Source organism: Miniopterus natalensis, chromosome 2, assembly GCF_054644295.1.
Source record: "Miniopterus natalensis isolate mMinNat1 chromosome 2, mMinNat1.hap1, whole genome shotgun sequence".
NCBI lineage: Eukaryota > Metazoa > Chordata > Mammalia > Chiroptera > Miniopteridae > Miniopterus > Miniopterus natalensis.
In genome coordinates, this window is record NC_142082.1 from 97,667,591 (window position 1) to 97,683,812 (window position 16,222).

Sequence of the window (16,222 nt, forward strand, 5' to 3'; positions counted from 1 at the left end):
GGTTGCAGGCTCGATCCCCAGTCGGGGGTGTGCAGGAGGGAGCTGATCAATGACTCTCTCATCATTGATGTTTCTATCTCTCCCTCTCCTTTCCTCTCTCTGAAATCAATAAAGATATATTTGAAAAAAATAAAAAATAAAAATAGTATAGCTCTTAAATCAAGCTCAGTTTCCTCAGGCTTAGAAATTTCCAACACACTTGTAGACCCAAAGGGCCCGAGCATGAGTTGTGAGCATATGAGCAATAGCGTGCCACACTAGCTGGTTCTGACAGTGACAGGGAATAGTGCCCTGAAACATGCCCACACCCAATTCCAAAGTTTTATGTTGCTGTTTCCTTTATAGTTTTAGGTTCAAGATTATTGAAGAAAATATTTTTAGTTTAAAGGTAAACCTAGTATTGGGAAAATTTAAATCAGCTCTAGAAGATGAGTTAGCTCTCTACTACATGTATGGGAATTTGCAACAAAAAAGACCCAGTCCCCAAGGAACTTAAGGCATTTGTATTGTTTGAAAGTAAAATGACATTAATAATTAATATTAATTACAACATTATTATAAAGAATTAAAAAAAGAATAGATCTTAGGATGAAAGGTGGTAGCAGATCTTCAAAATACCTGAGGGTGAGAGAATATACACATAGAAGTTTTCCAGACTCTTTCTGAGATAGCAGGTTTCACAGTTAGTTAAAAAAAAGAAAATGAAAGGCAAGTGTTCTAAAACTCATGGTATTTGGTTTCCTGAGACCATGAGCCTGAGGTTCCACATAAGCTGAAAGGGTCAATTAAGAAGAAGGAGTGATTGGAGAAGGTAATTATGATGATAGAAGTTAAAAGACAACCAATAGAATCCCAGAAGTAGGTAACAGCAACTCTTGATACCACAAAGTAGAAATTTTAGGACGAATAAAAAGGTGGTAACATACAGTAACTGGTTCACTAAAAGACAGCAAAAGGGGTGTATGACTGAAGAGATGGATACAAGGGGCTTGGTGACCGCTGGCAATTTCTAGTTCTTGGCTTGGGTGGAGGAGGTGACATGGTATTCATTTGGTAACAATTGTTTAAAATTGTATTTTTTTAAACAATGTATGGATTTTTTTCTTTAGGTTTGCTACATATATTTCACAATAATAAAAAAAAAAAGGTTTTAAGAAAACAATGGAGCAGAAAATATAAATTCCAAGCTCCAATGTCATCATTCTTTTCTACTTCTTATAGCAAAAAAAATAAAATTGATGATGATGATGATGAGGTGAACTGGATGTGCTCAAGTTTCTGAAATGCCTGTCTGAACTGGGAATAACAGTCAGATACATTTGTAAGACTGTATATATTTGACGTACGTTATATATACTCTTTACATTTTTATCTTCACAACAATCCACAGAGTCAGGCAGTGAATACATTTCCATTTTACAGAAGAAGAAACAGATATGGAAGACTAAAGTAACAAAGAAGAGACTCTGATGCAAATTCCAGGAATTTCCACTACAATACAGCTACATAGTTCATGATAGCCATGAACTATGAAATGTAGCCACTGTCGTATCAACAGTGTACAGTTTAATTGGGAAGAGAAAACAATGTATTCTTGACAATGAGCCATGTGAACAATAACAACAACAACAAGAAGAATAAGTGTTAGCATGTGTCTGGCACTCTGCCTGGATCTCTCTGATCTTCAGGGAGGTTGAATGCCCCAGGCCAGACCACTTGCTCATATCTTCCATTGTCTTTTATGTGAATAATATACTTAAAGAAGGTAGAGGGCACTGGGGAATGAACGGGCTCTTTCCAGCTGCATAGAGATTTCAGAGGGGATCTGTGTTTGGTGGGGGGTAAGCAGAGGTCTTTGGGCAGAGATGGAGAGAGGGCAGAGAGAAAAAATGGCATGGAAAGCAATGAAAGTGACTTTTAATCAACATTATAAAAATTAATAATGAAATGTGAGAGTTTAAAAAGCAAAGTTAATGTTAAAAGTTAGAGTTATATTGCTTTAAAGACCACATGATACTGAGGAAAGTTTTCCATTTCTTATTCATAATTAAAACAAGAAAAGGTAGGAGAAGGCAGGTTATTTATACAACTCACTGTTTCAATATTATCATGAGCTAGTTGTTAAAAGTATATTTATTTCTCATTTAAAAATAAATATGGCTATCTTTTACTTAAAAAAAAAATTCCAAAGTGACATAAGCATGTTATTTTAGCATAAAAATAATCCAAAAATCTACTTGTACTAAAATCTATTTTCCCTTAAAATAATTTCAGGGGAAAATAAATTTCTTTCCAATAACCATGCCTTTAGTGTTTAGTATTCTCTTTGGGAAATACATTAACTAAATGATTACTCAGGCTGTGCTATGCTATGACATTCACATAAAAATAGCTTCTGCTTTAAAATGAATAGTACATATTATCCAAGTGAAAGTAAGACTACATACATTAAGGTTTTATCACATAAGAAGGTAGTTTTGAAATCTATGAATATTAGAAGCAATCATCAGTATTTAAATGAATATGCCACATTTTAACCAACCCCCTGTCTTACCTTAAAATACCTATCTTTAACTTAATTGACTTGGACAAAGTTAACACTATAGGTGAATATTACTTCATAGCAAAAACGTTTTCCCTTATGGACAAGAATTAAGCATATCATCACTAGTAAGATTAAAAATAGTGATTCTGTTAAGACTAAAGTAAGCGTTAAAAATAAGCCATAATGAAGAAAATATTTCATATGCATTATCATTGGGATCTAGATACAAAATGTAAAATTAGAATTTCTACATTACCCGTTTATTTTAAAAAAGAGATACTACCCTGTACCTGATAAGCACACATCCCTTTCCCCATGAACAAATGAAGCATTACTTTCTAAGGCAGTGATAAGTGATGGTCCTGGTGCACTTATGAGAAGAAAGTAATGTGATAATTTGTAGTGTGGCACCAGTTTAAGATTGTACTGTTTATCAATAAAGGTTAACTGTCCATTGATTGTGATGACACATGTTACTGTGATTAACTACAAGAACCCACTGACCAAGTGGCTCTCCTGTGATGGCAAAGTACTGGAGCCTTGCCCAAACTGAGACATTTCTAACAATCTACTATTGCAGAATTGGGACGAATATTGACAGCATAAAAATATAAAAAGCCACTGTTGGCAAGAAAACACTAGCTTAGTGTATCATACATCTGACTAAATATGGAAATTCCTACCGCCTTAGAATATTGTTTAGTTATGACATTCTCCATTCAGAACTAACACCAAATTGATATAGCTAAGAAAGCTCATTCTAGAAGTAACCAATATTGTTACGCATAATTCACAAAAACTAAGAAAAACACAAAATGTTATTTTTGGCACATTAAACTTCCCAAAATTAGATAAGAGAATTATGTTGGGGTAATTACAAAGGAATATGTTGAGATTTTCAGGGTTTGACTTATCACCCAAAATATTAATCACTAATTTTTCTGGTCTTTTCTAGGAATGAGGTAGATACACATGAATTAACCTGTCAGATAATTGCAGCTTATCCCTTCAAAATACCAATACTTTCATCATTCAATTGCCATGGAAATCTCTCCAAAATACATTACTCTTTTTTTTCTTGATGACTGATGAACTGTAATGATGACTGTGGGCTACAATAAAAGTACAGTGTAATCTCTTGCAAAATGGCCCAGATAACTCTGCTGTTTAGTTCGTAAGCATGTATTAGCCAGTTTTTCCTTCCTCTGTTGCTGTCTTTGAGCTTCACAGTTCTCACTGGCATGAGTGTATCTACCTCTCTTCCATCTAATACTCATGTTTCATGTGTTAGAAAAAATGAGTAGTCCAGATAGATAAACTGGGTTAGACTAAGTCATGCCGAGGGTTTTGGGGGGTCTGTTCCTAAGTTTTTGTCTGTGTATTGGCTAGGTAAGACTGCTGAGTAAGTACTTCAAAATTTTTTGTTTTTTGATAAATTGGGTATTTCCATGATACTAAGTTAGGAAATTCCATCTCTTGAAGATAAAAGTCTCTTTCAGAGGACTGCATATCGCAAGGATCAGGGCATGACTGTTGCCTTCAGCTGGCCTCTTGCCTTGGGTTCCCATTAGATCCCTGGCTCATGTTGCCTAACCTCGGCATTCAGGATCTTGCCCAATCTGCCTGAGGGTGGAATAAGATGAAGATGGCAGAATAGGGTGTGACATCACTTTTGGAAGAAGTATATTATTGCTAATAATCTAACACCACTTTGTTCTAGCCTGCTAAGTAGTGTTACGGGGCCAGATAAATTTAGCAATGAGAATTTTCCCCTGACTTGTTTCCATGAGAGAGTAAGGGACATTTTTAGCTCAGCTGAATTAAGTAAGGTCTATAGTAAAGGGACATTCTAGAATGGAATTTTCCCACTCATGGATGATATCATAACCACCCACTTGTGGGATATAGAAAACAAAACATTTTAGTGTATGTACTGCTGAAGTTGGCATAACAAAACTTTTTAAACTGATAAACTTCTTTGAAATATTTGGACAAAGAGAAAGTAATTTGATTAGTTCATTTCTTTCTTTGATGCACTCAAATGCGACTCATGAACTCTTGGTAGGATGTGGCCCAACTGTCAAGTAAAAAACAAACAAACAGCAAATGAATTGGAAAAAGACTTGTCCTTGCCTTGGGGAAGATTTTAGTCAGTTTCAGAGACAGGGCACACACAGCAAAAAAAACCCTGGCTTCCTGTAAGCTCACTCACATCTCCTTCCTGAGAGTAGGACAGGGGAGGGGGGTGGGATGGACAGAGAGGCATTCCTGTGCTTATGGTAAAGGATTCTGACTGACTTTTACTTACTTGGCTTGTGCCAGCACTCCAATGACTTCTGCATACAGGTCTGCCACAATGTGCATATTGCCAGTGTTAGGACCAAGGTATCTAAATAAGATATAATTAGACAAGTTAGGGGTCCCTGGTCATCTAAAACGACTTAGTTTTAAGCACCCAACCTTGTCAAAATTCTAAAGTGAGAAATTACTTTACCCTTCTTTATATTTAAAGTGCTTGAAAGCCAGGTTAATAACGTCATGTATTAAACTGTCTAATATAGGATGAAGTGGAATCTGAAAAAAAAAAAAAAAAAAAAAGATGGTTCTTAGCTTGGAAGGAAATATTAAAGACCAAATCAATAAGAGTACTTCCAATAACTGTATATGGACTTTAGCAATCAATAAATATAATTCATATGAACCAGTATTTGAAATTCATAAATAATTTAATAAACTTAGACTTTAAAACCTTAAGTAGTTTTCAGATAAATAACTCTTATCTAAAAGTAAAAGTAACATTAAATTAATGACGTACCTGTTTCAAAACTTCTATTAATACTAAAGAAAAAATAAAATCAATGGCAAGGTCCCGTCTTTCCATTAAATAATCTCGCTGCTGTTCATCACTGTAAAATTTAAAATAGTCATATTAATTGGCACTGAAGATTTTATAAATGATATAATTCATTAAAAACCAAGTACTCAAAAAAAATAAAAAAATAAAAAGGTAAAAAAACAAAACAAAACAAAACACCAAGTACTCATCCCCAATGAACTGCAAGCCAATTTTAGTACTGCGAGACTGCAGTGGTAAATGCAATATTTGCTGAAGCTAATCCTAATACTCGTGTGGTGCAGTGGACAAACACTGAATCCGAATATTTGACTTCAAATTTTACATTTTCAGCCTCTCCCATTCTTCTTTATCTTTTGTCCCTTGATACTTCTGAAAGGAGGAAAGAAAAAGTGACAGGATGTTGGAAGAGAGAGAGAGACTGAAAAGCAGATGGAAGGAGAGGTAGAAAAGGGAAAGTGGAGTCATTGAACTCATTCAAAAGTTAGGGAGCAGAATTAGCACTGCTACAAGGATGGAAATGTGAGTCCATCCCCCCCCCCCATTCATAGATAGGGACATTACTGGTAAGTAGAACAGGCAATTATATAAAGGTTTACTTGAGTATTAAATACGATAAAGCAGTCTAGTCTCTCAAACACACAACTGCTCGATACTTGTATATTATATAAAGCATTGAAAAAGGGTGGCAGGATTTGGACTTGTCAGGCAGATATTTTCAAAATAAGTCAAGGATGTTTTAAATATGAAACTTTTTTCTTTTTAGTCCAGAGGAAATGAGCAGAAAGGAAGGTGATATTTAAGATATAAAAAATAATGTCGGGAGAAGCTCTGTAACAGTCAACAAGTCAAATTAAGGCTAGTGGATGACAGGTTGGGTTAATAAGGGAATCTGCAGATTTGACTTTCAAGAAGAAATGTAGCGACAGGGTTGGAACCCCTTCATTCAGGATCATTTGTGAACAGTCCTGCTAGAAGGAGGAGCAGTGAACCGAACAGAACCATCTATCTGAAGTCCTTTAAGACCCACCAGAACAAAAAAGTGCTGCTGCCAGATGGGAAAGAAGAAAACATATGGAAATGCATTAAGAAAGAGGGCATTCATGAGTCTAACCTAGAGACTGTATCATGGAATACGGAAAAAAGAAGCTTGACGACCAAATGGAAGGAGAACTCTCAAAGATGGCCAGCTGTAGTAGAGAGAAAATGTTTGTGTTGGATGGCTAATCAGAATCTTCAAAAGGGGCCAGAAGACCTTGAGAAAGTAGCAGTTCTTGGTAGAAAAATATTTTTTAAATCCCTAAGACTATTTTATTTATTAAGCCAATGATGCTTTCAAATAAAAGTAAGACATATACTTTTTCAATAATGAATTCAACTTTATTGCTTGTTTGAGGTATAACTTCCAGGAGCCAGAGCCATTTGACAAATTTATTTGGCAGTCAAAATGTTGATATTACACTAATCTTAGAAAACATAACCCAAATACACATTTGTCACATTTGACTGTTTTCAGCTGTTCATGCTTCTCCCGAAAGTTCCTCTTTTCTTTTTTCTAGTAACAAACTCACATTATTAGCTACATTGTGCTCTGGAGATCCTGATTCTTTTGGCTTTCTCCCAAATACACACACATATTCTCTCTCTTATTTTAAACTTTCAAATGGTAACTCAAATGCTACTGAGTTGAATTTTACTGTCCTGATTCTGTATTTGATCCCAGCAATTACTTCAAGGTCTCTTGAAAATAATCAGTAACATTTTATAAAACTATTATTTTCAATCCATAAAGCAATCAATTCATGAAAAAATCTAGTTTTAGTAACTAAATTCTGACAAAACCAAGATACAAAACTAAAACTCACTTAAGTCAACTCACTACAACTGCTCCACTCCCACCCCCAAGAAAGTTTTAATAATATCTGTTCATAAGGTAACAGGTAATATGAGAAATATAATAAAATGATTCCATTAATGTAATAATCACAGTCTGAATTTTTAGACACAAGAATCGAAATTTTACCTTTAAAATTTGAAACATTAAAAAAGTACTTATGAGGAGAGACTGCTAATTGATATGGGGTTCCTTTTTGGGGTGGTGAAAATGTTCTGGAATTAGTGGTGATGGTTGCATGACATTGTGACTGGAATTAGTCTGGAATTAGTGGTGATGGTTGCATGACATTGTACCAAAAACACAGAATTACACACCTTAAAAGGGCAAATTTTACTGTTTGTGAATGATATCGCAATAAAAAATTCCTTCTTCAACTAAAAAAAATTCAAAGTTATTAATTTCTCCCCCAAACAAAATGATAATAAAATGAAGTTACAAGTTTGGACGAAATGTAATTTGGTAAAATTACAGTCTTCTATTTCAAGAGAAGTCTATATTTAAAAAATATTAAGGGTGCTACAAAAAATGAGAGGGATAAATCACATATTATAAGAGTTAATATCTGATTTTCTGAGTGATTAATTTCAGTTTACTGTCTTTATTTTGTTTACTTATTTTTTAAACTCAAGTCTCTAATTTTAAATTTATCTTTCTTGCTGAAAGTATTACAGATGTCCCCTCCCCCCCATTGATCTCCTCCACTGTCTTTAAAAGCTTAAAATCATGCATAACTAATTCATGTGGAGAAACCTAGTTTCTTTTGAAATAACCTTTTTTTAAAAAGAGATAAATGTATTCAAGTAGGTTGATCTCAAAATATGGAATTACATGTATTTACCTAAAATTTAGAGAAACGTATATTCATTGGACAGTATGAGAATGTCAGTTTTGTGGCTGCTAAAGTGCTCATGCAGCAGCAAGTTCCACTTTTCAAATCCACACAACAAATCAACAAAATTCTCTGCTGGAATGGAAATTAGAGATACTGAAATCTGACTTCCCCATTTTACTCTTGAAGAGACAGGTACAGAGAGGTGGTGAGTTGCCCAAAGTCACACAGCTAATTAGTGGCAGCTCCAGGACTGTGGCTAATATCCAGCCCAGCACCTTTCCACGGTGCGCTGGGCACTGAAGGTTACTAGCAAGGACTGAAAGACCCAGGCAGTGCCATGCGCGGTAGGCAGCTGCCCTTCTGCTTTCAGGGGCAGACTGGAGGTGAGAGAGCACAGAAAAGCAGCGAGTGCAAGGGTAACCTCGGCCCTTTACACCTCACCCCACCAATGCTGAGATCAGATCTTGTATGACTTTTCAACCTGTGACAGCTGTCAGTGACTGGTTTCAAATGTGTCACCTGCCACACGAGGAGCCCCTGCAGACCTGCGTGATATCCGTGTGAAGAGGCAGGAATACCTAGCCGCCTCTTAACTCCCATTTTGATTTATGTCTTAAACAAAATGAAAGAAGTAAGGAAGGAAAGGAGGGAAGGAGGGAGGAAGGAAAAAGAAAAGACAAATCAAAAAGAAAGAAACCACAATCTTCAAGATCCTTACACAAAAGACACGTACCTTTTAGATTTATTGCTTGTTCTTGGCCTGTATTCGTGTGATTCATCCTCAATGCCGTTTTGCCTTTTATACCAGTCAAACAATGTGCGCAGAATGGAAGGCAGACAGTACTCAGAAAGAGAGCTCATGGAGCTGATGACCTACAGAAAAAAACAGGTGATTAAAGCAGCGATTTTCAACCCTTCCATCTCACGGCACGTATGAACTAATCACTAAATTCTGCGGCACACCGAAAATATTTTTGCTGATCTGACAAACAGATAGGTATAATTTTGATTCATTCACATCGGACGGCTATTGTTGTTGGCTGTTGTCACTTTTTGATTTGACAATTGAAGGGAAAAGAGGTCAGTGCCCCTGACTAGTGAGGTATTGAATGTTATAAAAATTTTTGTGGCATGGGGGTTGAAAACTGCTGGATTAAAGACTTTGGTGGCATTGCCAATCACTGAGAAACTATTTCACAAGTAACTCCAAGATAGTCACAACAAATTTTCTTATTTACCACAGTCCTTCCTTTAATAATGTTTACTATTGCACTCCCAAGAGCCCAACTCTCTTAATGTTGACAGATGTTCCTCACATTATAATAATTTGTTGTTCAAGAGAGTTAATTACTTTGACTCCCTTTTATTCTAGAAATCAGATGTTAACTGCAAACAGGTTATGGCACACTGCAAAGAAATTATTTTCCCATACCAGCTAAGAAGTACAGTGCCGTGTATTTCTTTGGTCCTCAAAAATGCTGTTCTAGAAATAAATATATTAATTAGTGCAATTATGTTAGTTGTTTAGGTGAAATAAGAAAACCTACCCTTAAACAAATAACCTAAGTGGTAAGAGAATGTATGGTTTTCTGCCAATAATCATTCATCCACTAATCTGATATGTCCCAAATTAGACTCCAGACACAAATCAGTAGCAATAATTTACCCGTGTATTACATTAAAGGCAAATATGTCTCCTCTTCTTTAAACAACAAACTACCTTGAAAGAGTCCTAATCTTTTACTAATTATCACAAAAAATGAACCTCTATTCATCTCTCATATTATATGCAAAAATTAACTTAAAATGGATCACAGACCCAAGTATAAAACCTAAAACTCTAAATCTTCTGAAAGAAAACATAGGAGAAAATCTTTGTGACTTTGGGTTAGGCAAGGATTTCTTCGGTATGATACCAAAGGCAAAGTCCATGAGAACCTGATATACTGGAAGTCATCAAAATTAGAAGCTTTTGTTTATAGAAAGATAGTGTTAAGAACATGATGACAAGACAGGTCACAGATGAGGGAAAAATATTTGTAAAACACATATCTGATAAAGGCTTGTAACTGGAATATATAAAACTACAATGAGATCGGTTTTAATTACCTAATTAACAAACAGTATAAGTAAATTATAACCCCTAGTGCTGATGAGGCAGTAGGTAAAATGGATATGTTCATAAATTGCTGATTGAAGAAAAAAATTGGCAAAACATATCTGGAAGGTAATTTGGAAATACATATCAAGGACCTATAAAAACTATCCTCAATAAGCCCACTCTCAGGAATTTGTCTCAAGTCCACAATTAGAGATGAATAAGAATGTTCAGGCAGCATTACTTATTAGACCAAAAAAAGAGGAGACAACCTAAATGTCCAGCTACATGTAAATGCCTTAATACAATGTGGAATTTGATGTAGATTATCTATGAAGTCATGGAAAATCATATTCCAAAAGTATTTGTTGACATGAAAATGTTCATGATATATTTAGTGAAAAAAGAATGAGAAATCATTTAATTAATGTGATCCCAATTTCATATAGACATTACATAAGTATACATTGCAGAAAACAGGACCAGGAGGAAATACACCAACATATCAGTAGTGTTGAAGTTCCAGAAGTTCTCAGGAGGACACATACCTAGAGGGAGACGGGAGTTGGGAGTTAAAGAGAAAGGAAGGTAGGATTTTACCTGGGCATCTTTTAGAAAGGGTAGAAATTTGAGATGAGAGTCAAGAAAGGAACTAGGCAAAAACACATGGCTGGGAAGGTTCTGGTAATAAAGTTGCAAAATAATTGCTTGTTGATAATGATTATAGTAATAAATTTAATAAACATTTCTAGTGAACTGAAAGAAGAAATATCTATCTGGTGTAGGGACTTTGGTATACCTGGAAGGAAAAAATGTTGAAAATTTTAAGTTGGAATAAAATTATAGAAGGTATTTAATACCAGTTTGAAAATTTTCAATTTTCTTCTCTAGAAAATGGGAGGTCCCTAAATATTTTTCAGTGTGGAAATCTGTCCATAAAAATGGTGTTTGTGGAGGTTAATCTAGCAGTGATGTGTAGGCTGGACCAAAGGGGCTTGCTAATAAAGGCAGTTAGGAGAATATACATACAGATGCTTAATAGAATGAGGTCACTGCAACAGTTCCAGGCTTGGAGTGATCATGGCCTGAGCTTTGGAAGGTGGCAGAGGAGATGGAAAATCTTAGTTAACTTAAAATATTTCTGGAGTTAAGCAGGCTAAGCTTAACTTCCATTTATAAAGCAGGGGACCAGTGCAGTAGGAGCTGAAGTTCTTCGTGTCAATAGTACTTTGCACTGTCACGTTTATTTACTTTTAAAAAATGTATCTTTATTGATTTTAGAGAGAGGAAGGGAGAGAGGGATATAGAAATATCAATGATGAAAGTCACTGATCCTCTGCCTCCAGCACACCCCTAACAGGGATTGAGCCGAAGCCAAGTCCAAAGGGCTCTACTGTCACCTTTAAAAGAAGCTCTAAGATTGGACATTACTCTCTCCCTTAGATTCTCTACCTCAACAGCCTTATTTCATGATCTCTCTCTTGTAATTATGGTTATAAGTACCTACACAAAATTGTCCATTATCTTTGGCTGTCGGTTAATATAAGTTAAAAATAAGTAAGTTATTGCATCCAGCCTGCCCTATGGACCTAGTTGCCATTAGCTTTAAAAAAGAAAAAAAAAAATCTAGATATTAAAAAAAAGAGCCCCCTTCTCCCCACAGCCACACATGTTTTCCTGTTGTTCCTCTGGGTAGAACAGCAGTAAATTTTTGGAGGAAAGAAATCACGGTGTGTGAAGGGGGTAATTTACCAGGTGTCTTTAAAGTTATCCCAGCACAAGAAAGTCAACACCATCTAAAATGTTTTGAGTTGGGAAATGAAGGGCGTTCCTTCCACAGGGAAAAAGGGGTCAGAATATAGAGTCCCTGACCATGGGTTAATTCTGTCTTAATTATTGCATACGTAATAAAATCTGAAAGCATTTACTGTTATAGTTTTACTTTAAAAATACTTTTGTTAAGTCTGGATGAGACTTAAGAAGTCATGATGACTAAATGCAATGTGGTATCCTAGATGGTATCTTGGACCAGAAAATAGATATTAGAGAAAAACAAAGGAAATACAAATAAAGCATGGAGTTTAGTTAATAATAATGTACTGATGTTGGTCTTTTGGTTGTGAAAAAGGTACCACGCTAATGTAAGATGTTAATAGGGGAAACTGGGTACGGAGTATATAACCACTCTCCATTATCTTTGCAACTTTTCTGGATCTCTAAAATTTTAAAATCAAAAGTTTATTAAAAAATACTTGTGTGGGACAGTTACAAGTTTCATTATTCACTACAGATCCAAAAGGTGATACGAACCTACATTAGACTCAAATTTCTCTGGGTACAGCACCCAAAATTCCACTCCTGCACTTAGGTGTAACCCATGTTCTCCTTCGGGAACATCAGAAGTGTTCTTCCAACCTCAGCTATAATGATTTTATCTTCTCATTGAAAAGTTCTCCTGACTTTTACCGTCTGAATTACTTTGCTTAGCATGGTATCCTCAAGATCCATCCATGTTGTCGCAAATGGCAGTATTTCACTCATGTGGGATATAAAACTGAAAGCAACAAATGAACAAATAAGACAAACAAAAACTCAGAGACACAGACTACACCACGGTGGTTACCAGAGGGAAAGGCAGGGGAGGGGGAATTAGGAAAGGATAAAGGGGGTCAAATACATGGTGACAGGAGACTTGACTTTGAGTGGCGAGCACACAGTGCAATATCCAGATGATGTGTTATAGAATCGTACACCTGAAACCTGTATAATGTTATTAACCAATGTCACCCCAATAAGCTTAATAACATTTAAAAAATAAAATAAAAAGTCATCATGAAACCATTTTTGATATTATATCTACTTAGGCATACTTTCCATGGCAAATACACTGAGACATCTCAGAAGAGATGAAAGGTCAGCATGGGGTGTATGTGTGTGTTTTTCCATTTCTCTGTTACTGCCCTTTTTAGTCCAGGCTTTCAGGAAGGAAGGGTAGAATCTGCAAAGACCTGGCCCTCAACGCTCAGGAAGGGAGGAAGGACTAGCTGCTTTCTTGGTTAAGCAACTCCACTTACAGGAAGCAGAGCCCATGGTGAGATGAATTCTAGCTCTGTGCTGCTGTTGAAAGGGGGCAAGCGCATTCACAAAGATGCTCTTGTTGCATTTAAATGATCATGTTCTTCCATCATAGATGAGCTTGGTGCTGTGCAGCTTGAGGAGATGAACTGCACAGAATCACAGACTATTTCATACTGGTGTTTTCTTTTTTGGGAGGATAGAGGGGGATGAAAAATGTACTTTGCAAACGTTTCCTTAATGTTTACTTTGGCATTTTATGTATAAACATGCTAAAAGAGAATGTCCATTATGCTGTAGCTAAGACATTAATTTTTCATAAGCATTTTATTATACTTGCTAAATGCAAATAAGGAAACTTCACCCAAAATATATGAATAATTACTCAGTGGAGTCATTCCATATTTTACAGTAATAAGGCTGACTTGTCCTGAGTGGTGCATTTAATGAGAAATTTTAAAGTAACTTCATTGATGGTTTAATTTCTCAAACTAGTTCAGGTGGTCAAGCACTTGGGGGTCTGGGTACTCTCTAGGTAATATCACAAAATAGTGATCTATTAAAGTAATTCAATTTTTTTACTCAATCACATATGCTGTTGCTAGATTATAGCATTTTATGAGTCATGACAGACACCAAAGGCTTAAGAATAATGTATTACAAAAACTTAAAATTATAAAAGTGTATACATTAAATACATTTCTTTGAAGATTAAGATCTTCATTATTTGATTTTAACATCTTGGTCCATTTTAAGGACACACTGTTCCACTGGAGAATAATTTAAGAAACACTGAATAACACTAATATGAAGACAATGTCAGTTAATTTGTTTTTACTCTTAATTGCTTGGATTTTTCATTTATACATTTTAAATAGATTTTCATTGAATTGTAGCACTAGAATTGATGTTTAAACACTACAATTTCATCTCCTTCCTTTCCAGGAAAATTATTACTAGCTAAGAGATGGTAAAAAGTTATTTTAGCTTTGTGAAAATTAATAAACAGAAACCTAACTTAAAAAGGAGTCAGGTCCTGGCTGGTTTGACTCAGTGGTTAGAGTGTTGGCCTGCAGACTGAAGGGTTCTGGGTTTGATTCCAGCCAAGGGCACGTACCTCAGTTGCAGGATGGATCCCCAGCATTCAGGAGGCAACCAATCCATGTGTCTCTCTCACATCAATGTTTCTCTCTATCTCTTTCTCTCCCTCCCACTCTCTGAAAAGCAATGGGATAAAATATCCTCAGGTAAGGGTTAAAAATTAAATAAATAAATAAATAAATAAATAAATAAATAAATAAATAAAATAAAATAAAATAAAAATTAAAAGGAGCTGGGTCCTGGCTGGATGGATCAGTTGGTGGGAGCCTCATCTGGTACACCAAAAGGTTGTGAGTTCAATTCCCCATTAGGACACATACCTAGGTTATGTGTTTGATCCCCAGAGAACTCTCACACACGTGCCACTCAAGGTATACTACTGATACTAACAGGAACAGATGATCTTGCATCTCGACAGGAAGTGACACATTACTACCTCTGCAGGAGGAAGAAAAGATTCCTTCTTGCCTGGTAACATCTCAGCAAATGGGAGACTGCCGCAACTCAGTCAATGAGAAGCCACTATACTTCTAACTTTCAGTTTCCTCCAATGAACTCTTTGTTTACAACAGCCTCTCCCAAGTCCAAAAAAGAACATTCTCTCCTTTGTTTCTGGGGACTTGCATGTTCCAAACTACAATTCTTTGTTTTCCCCAAATAAACTCATTTGCTGGAGAAATATCTGGCTATCTATGTGTTATAGGTCAATAGCTCTATTATAAATGTATGGATTTATTTTGCCATATGTTTCCTGTTTATAAATGGCATATTTAACATATGAAGAAACTAAGGTGCCACAAAATATATAACATCTAGAAGAAAACACCAATAGAAGTTACTTAGAATGTCTGAGCAAATTATTTGGAATTATCTGGAATTTATACAGATAACATCAGTAAATATATGTTACACTGACTTGCAAATAGCTGCAACTTAAAGTAATATTCTCAGAACACCGTATGTGACGACTGATCCTTTACAAGCCATGTTTTCATAACTGCATGAGTGCACTGGAAAGATCAGCTTGTCTTGGGTTCAAGTTTCAGCTCTGCCCTGTGTTGGCTGTATGAGCTTGGGCATGTTGCCATTTCTTTGAAGCTCTGTGTTTTCAGGTATAAAATGGGACTTAAGAATACTTCACTGGGTTTTTTATGAAGACTAAATGAGATACTATAACAAGTGGGCACATAACAAACCTTCAAAAATGTCTTTCTTTTTTCCTTCTGCTATTTCCAAATATTCAAACTGAAGCACAGACATGAAACATTTTGACTTTAATTAGATCGTAGGCTAAATTAGTGACAGAACGAATGACAGAAGTTGATAAAAGAATTTGTTTATTGGAGCAGGTAATTGCTTTTAGTTATATTGTACAAAAAAAAAATTAAAAAGACCCACCTATCTTTCATCCAAGCAAAAACTATCAGGGCCTCCATTAGAACCCTCGAGTTCACATTCCCATACTTTTCTGGCTCTAGCAGATGTATACAGTGACTTTGAAATGCTACTTGTAGAGGTAGCTGAGCAATGCCTGTCTGACATTAGTGCCATAGGAGAAAGGTAGAGAACACTGGGGTCCCCAAGTTTGCTGCCAACAACCACTTCCTCCAAAGCAAATGGGAAAAGACACTGAGATAGTAACTATTTTGGAAACAGAATTAATCAGTTAAATAAAACCAATTATTATAGGTCCAACTCATCTATACATCAGACTCTCAGGAACCTCTACCATCCTGAAAACATGTTAGAGTGGAAATGTAAGAGAAGAATGGGCACACGCGGCAGTAGACAGGCACAGCTCTAAGTGCCTGTATTTCACT

The 16,222-nt window shown here is 35.8% G+C and overlaps 1 protein-coding gene across 3 annotated transcripts in view; it reads right to left on the minus strand.

The window, feature by feature from the left end:
• FRY (FRY microtubule binding protein) overlaps positions 1-16,222 on the minus strand; it is a 505,671-nt gene that overhangs the window by 219,007 nt on the left and 270,442 nt on the right. For 2 of the 3 annotated variants that reach the window (XM_087814426.1, XM_016213841.2), the window contains 4 exons: positions 8,862-9,001; positions 5,361-5,451; positions 5,040-5,119; positions 4,854-4,934 (listed from right to left, as the gene is read on the minus strand). In XM_087814426.1, the coding sequence (XP_087670552.1) occupies positions 4,854-4,934; positions 5,040-5,119; positions 5,361-5,451; positions 8,862-9,001 (392 nt within the window). Of the gene's footprint in view, positions 1-4,853; positions 4,935-5,039; positions 5,120-5,360; positions 5,452-8,861; positions 9,002-12,536; positions 13,011-16,222 lie in introns of those variants that run through there. The other variant, XM_016213842.2, reaches the window with a different exon arrangement.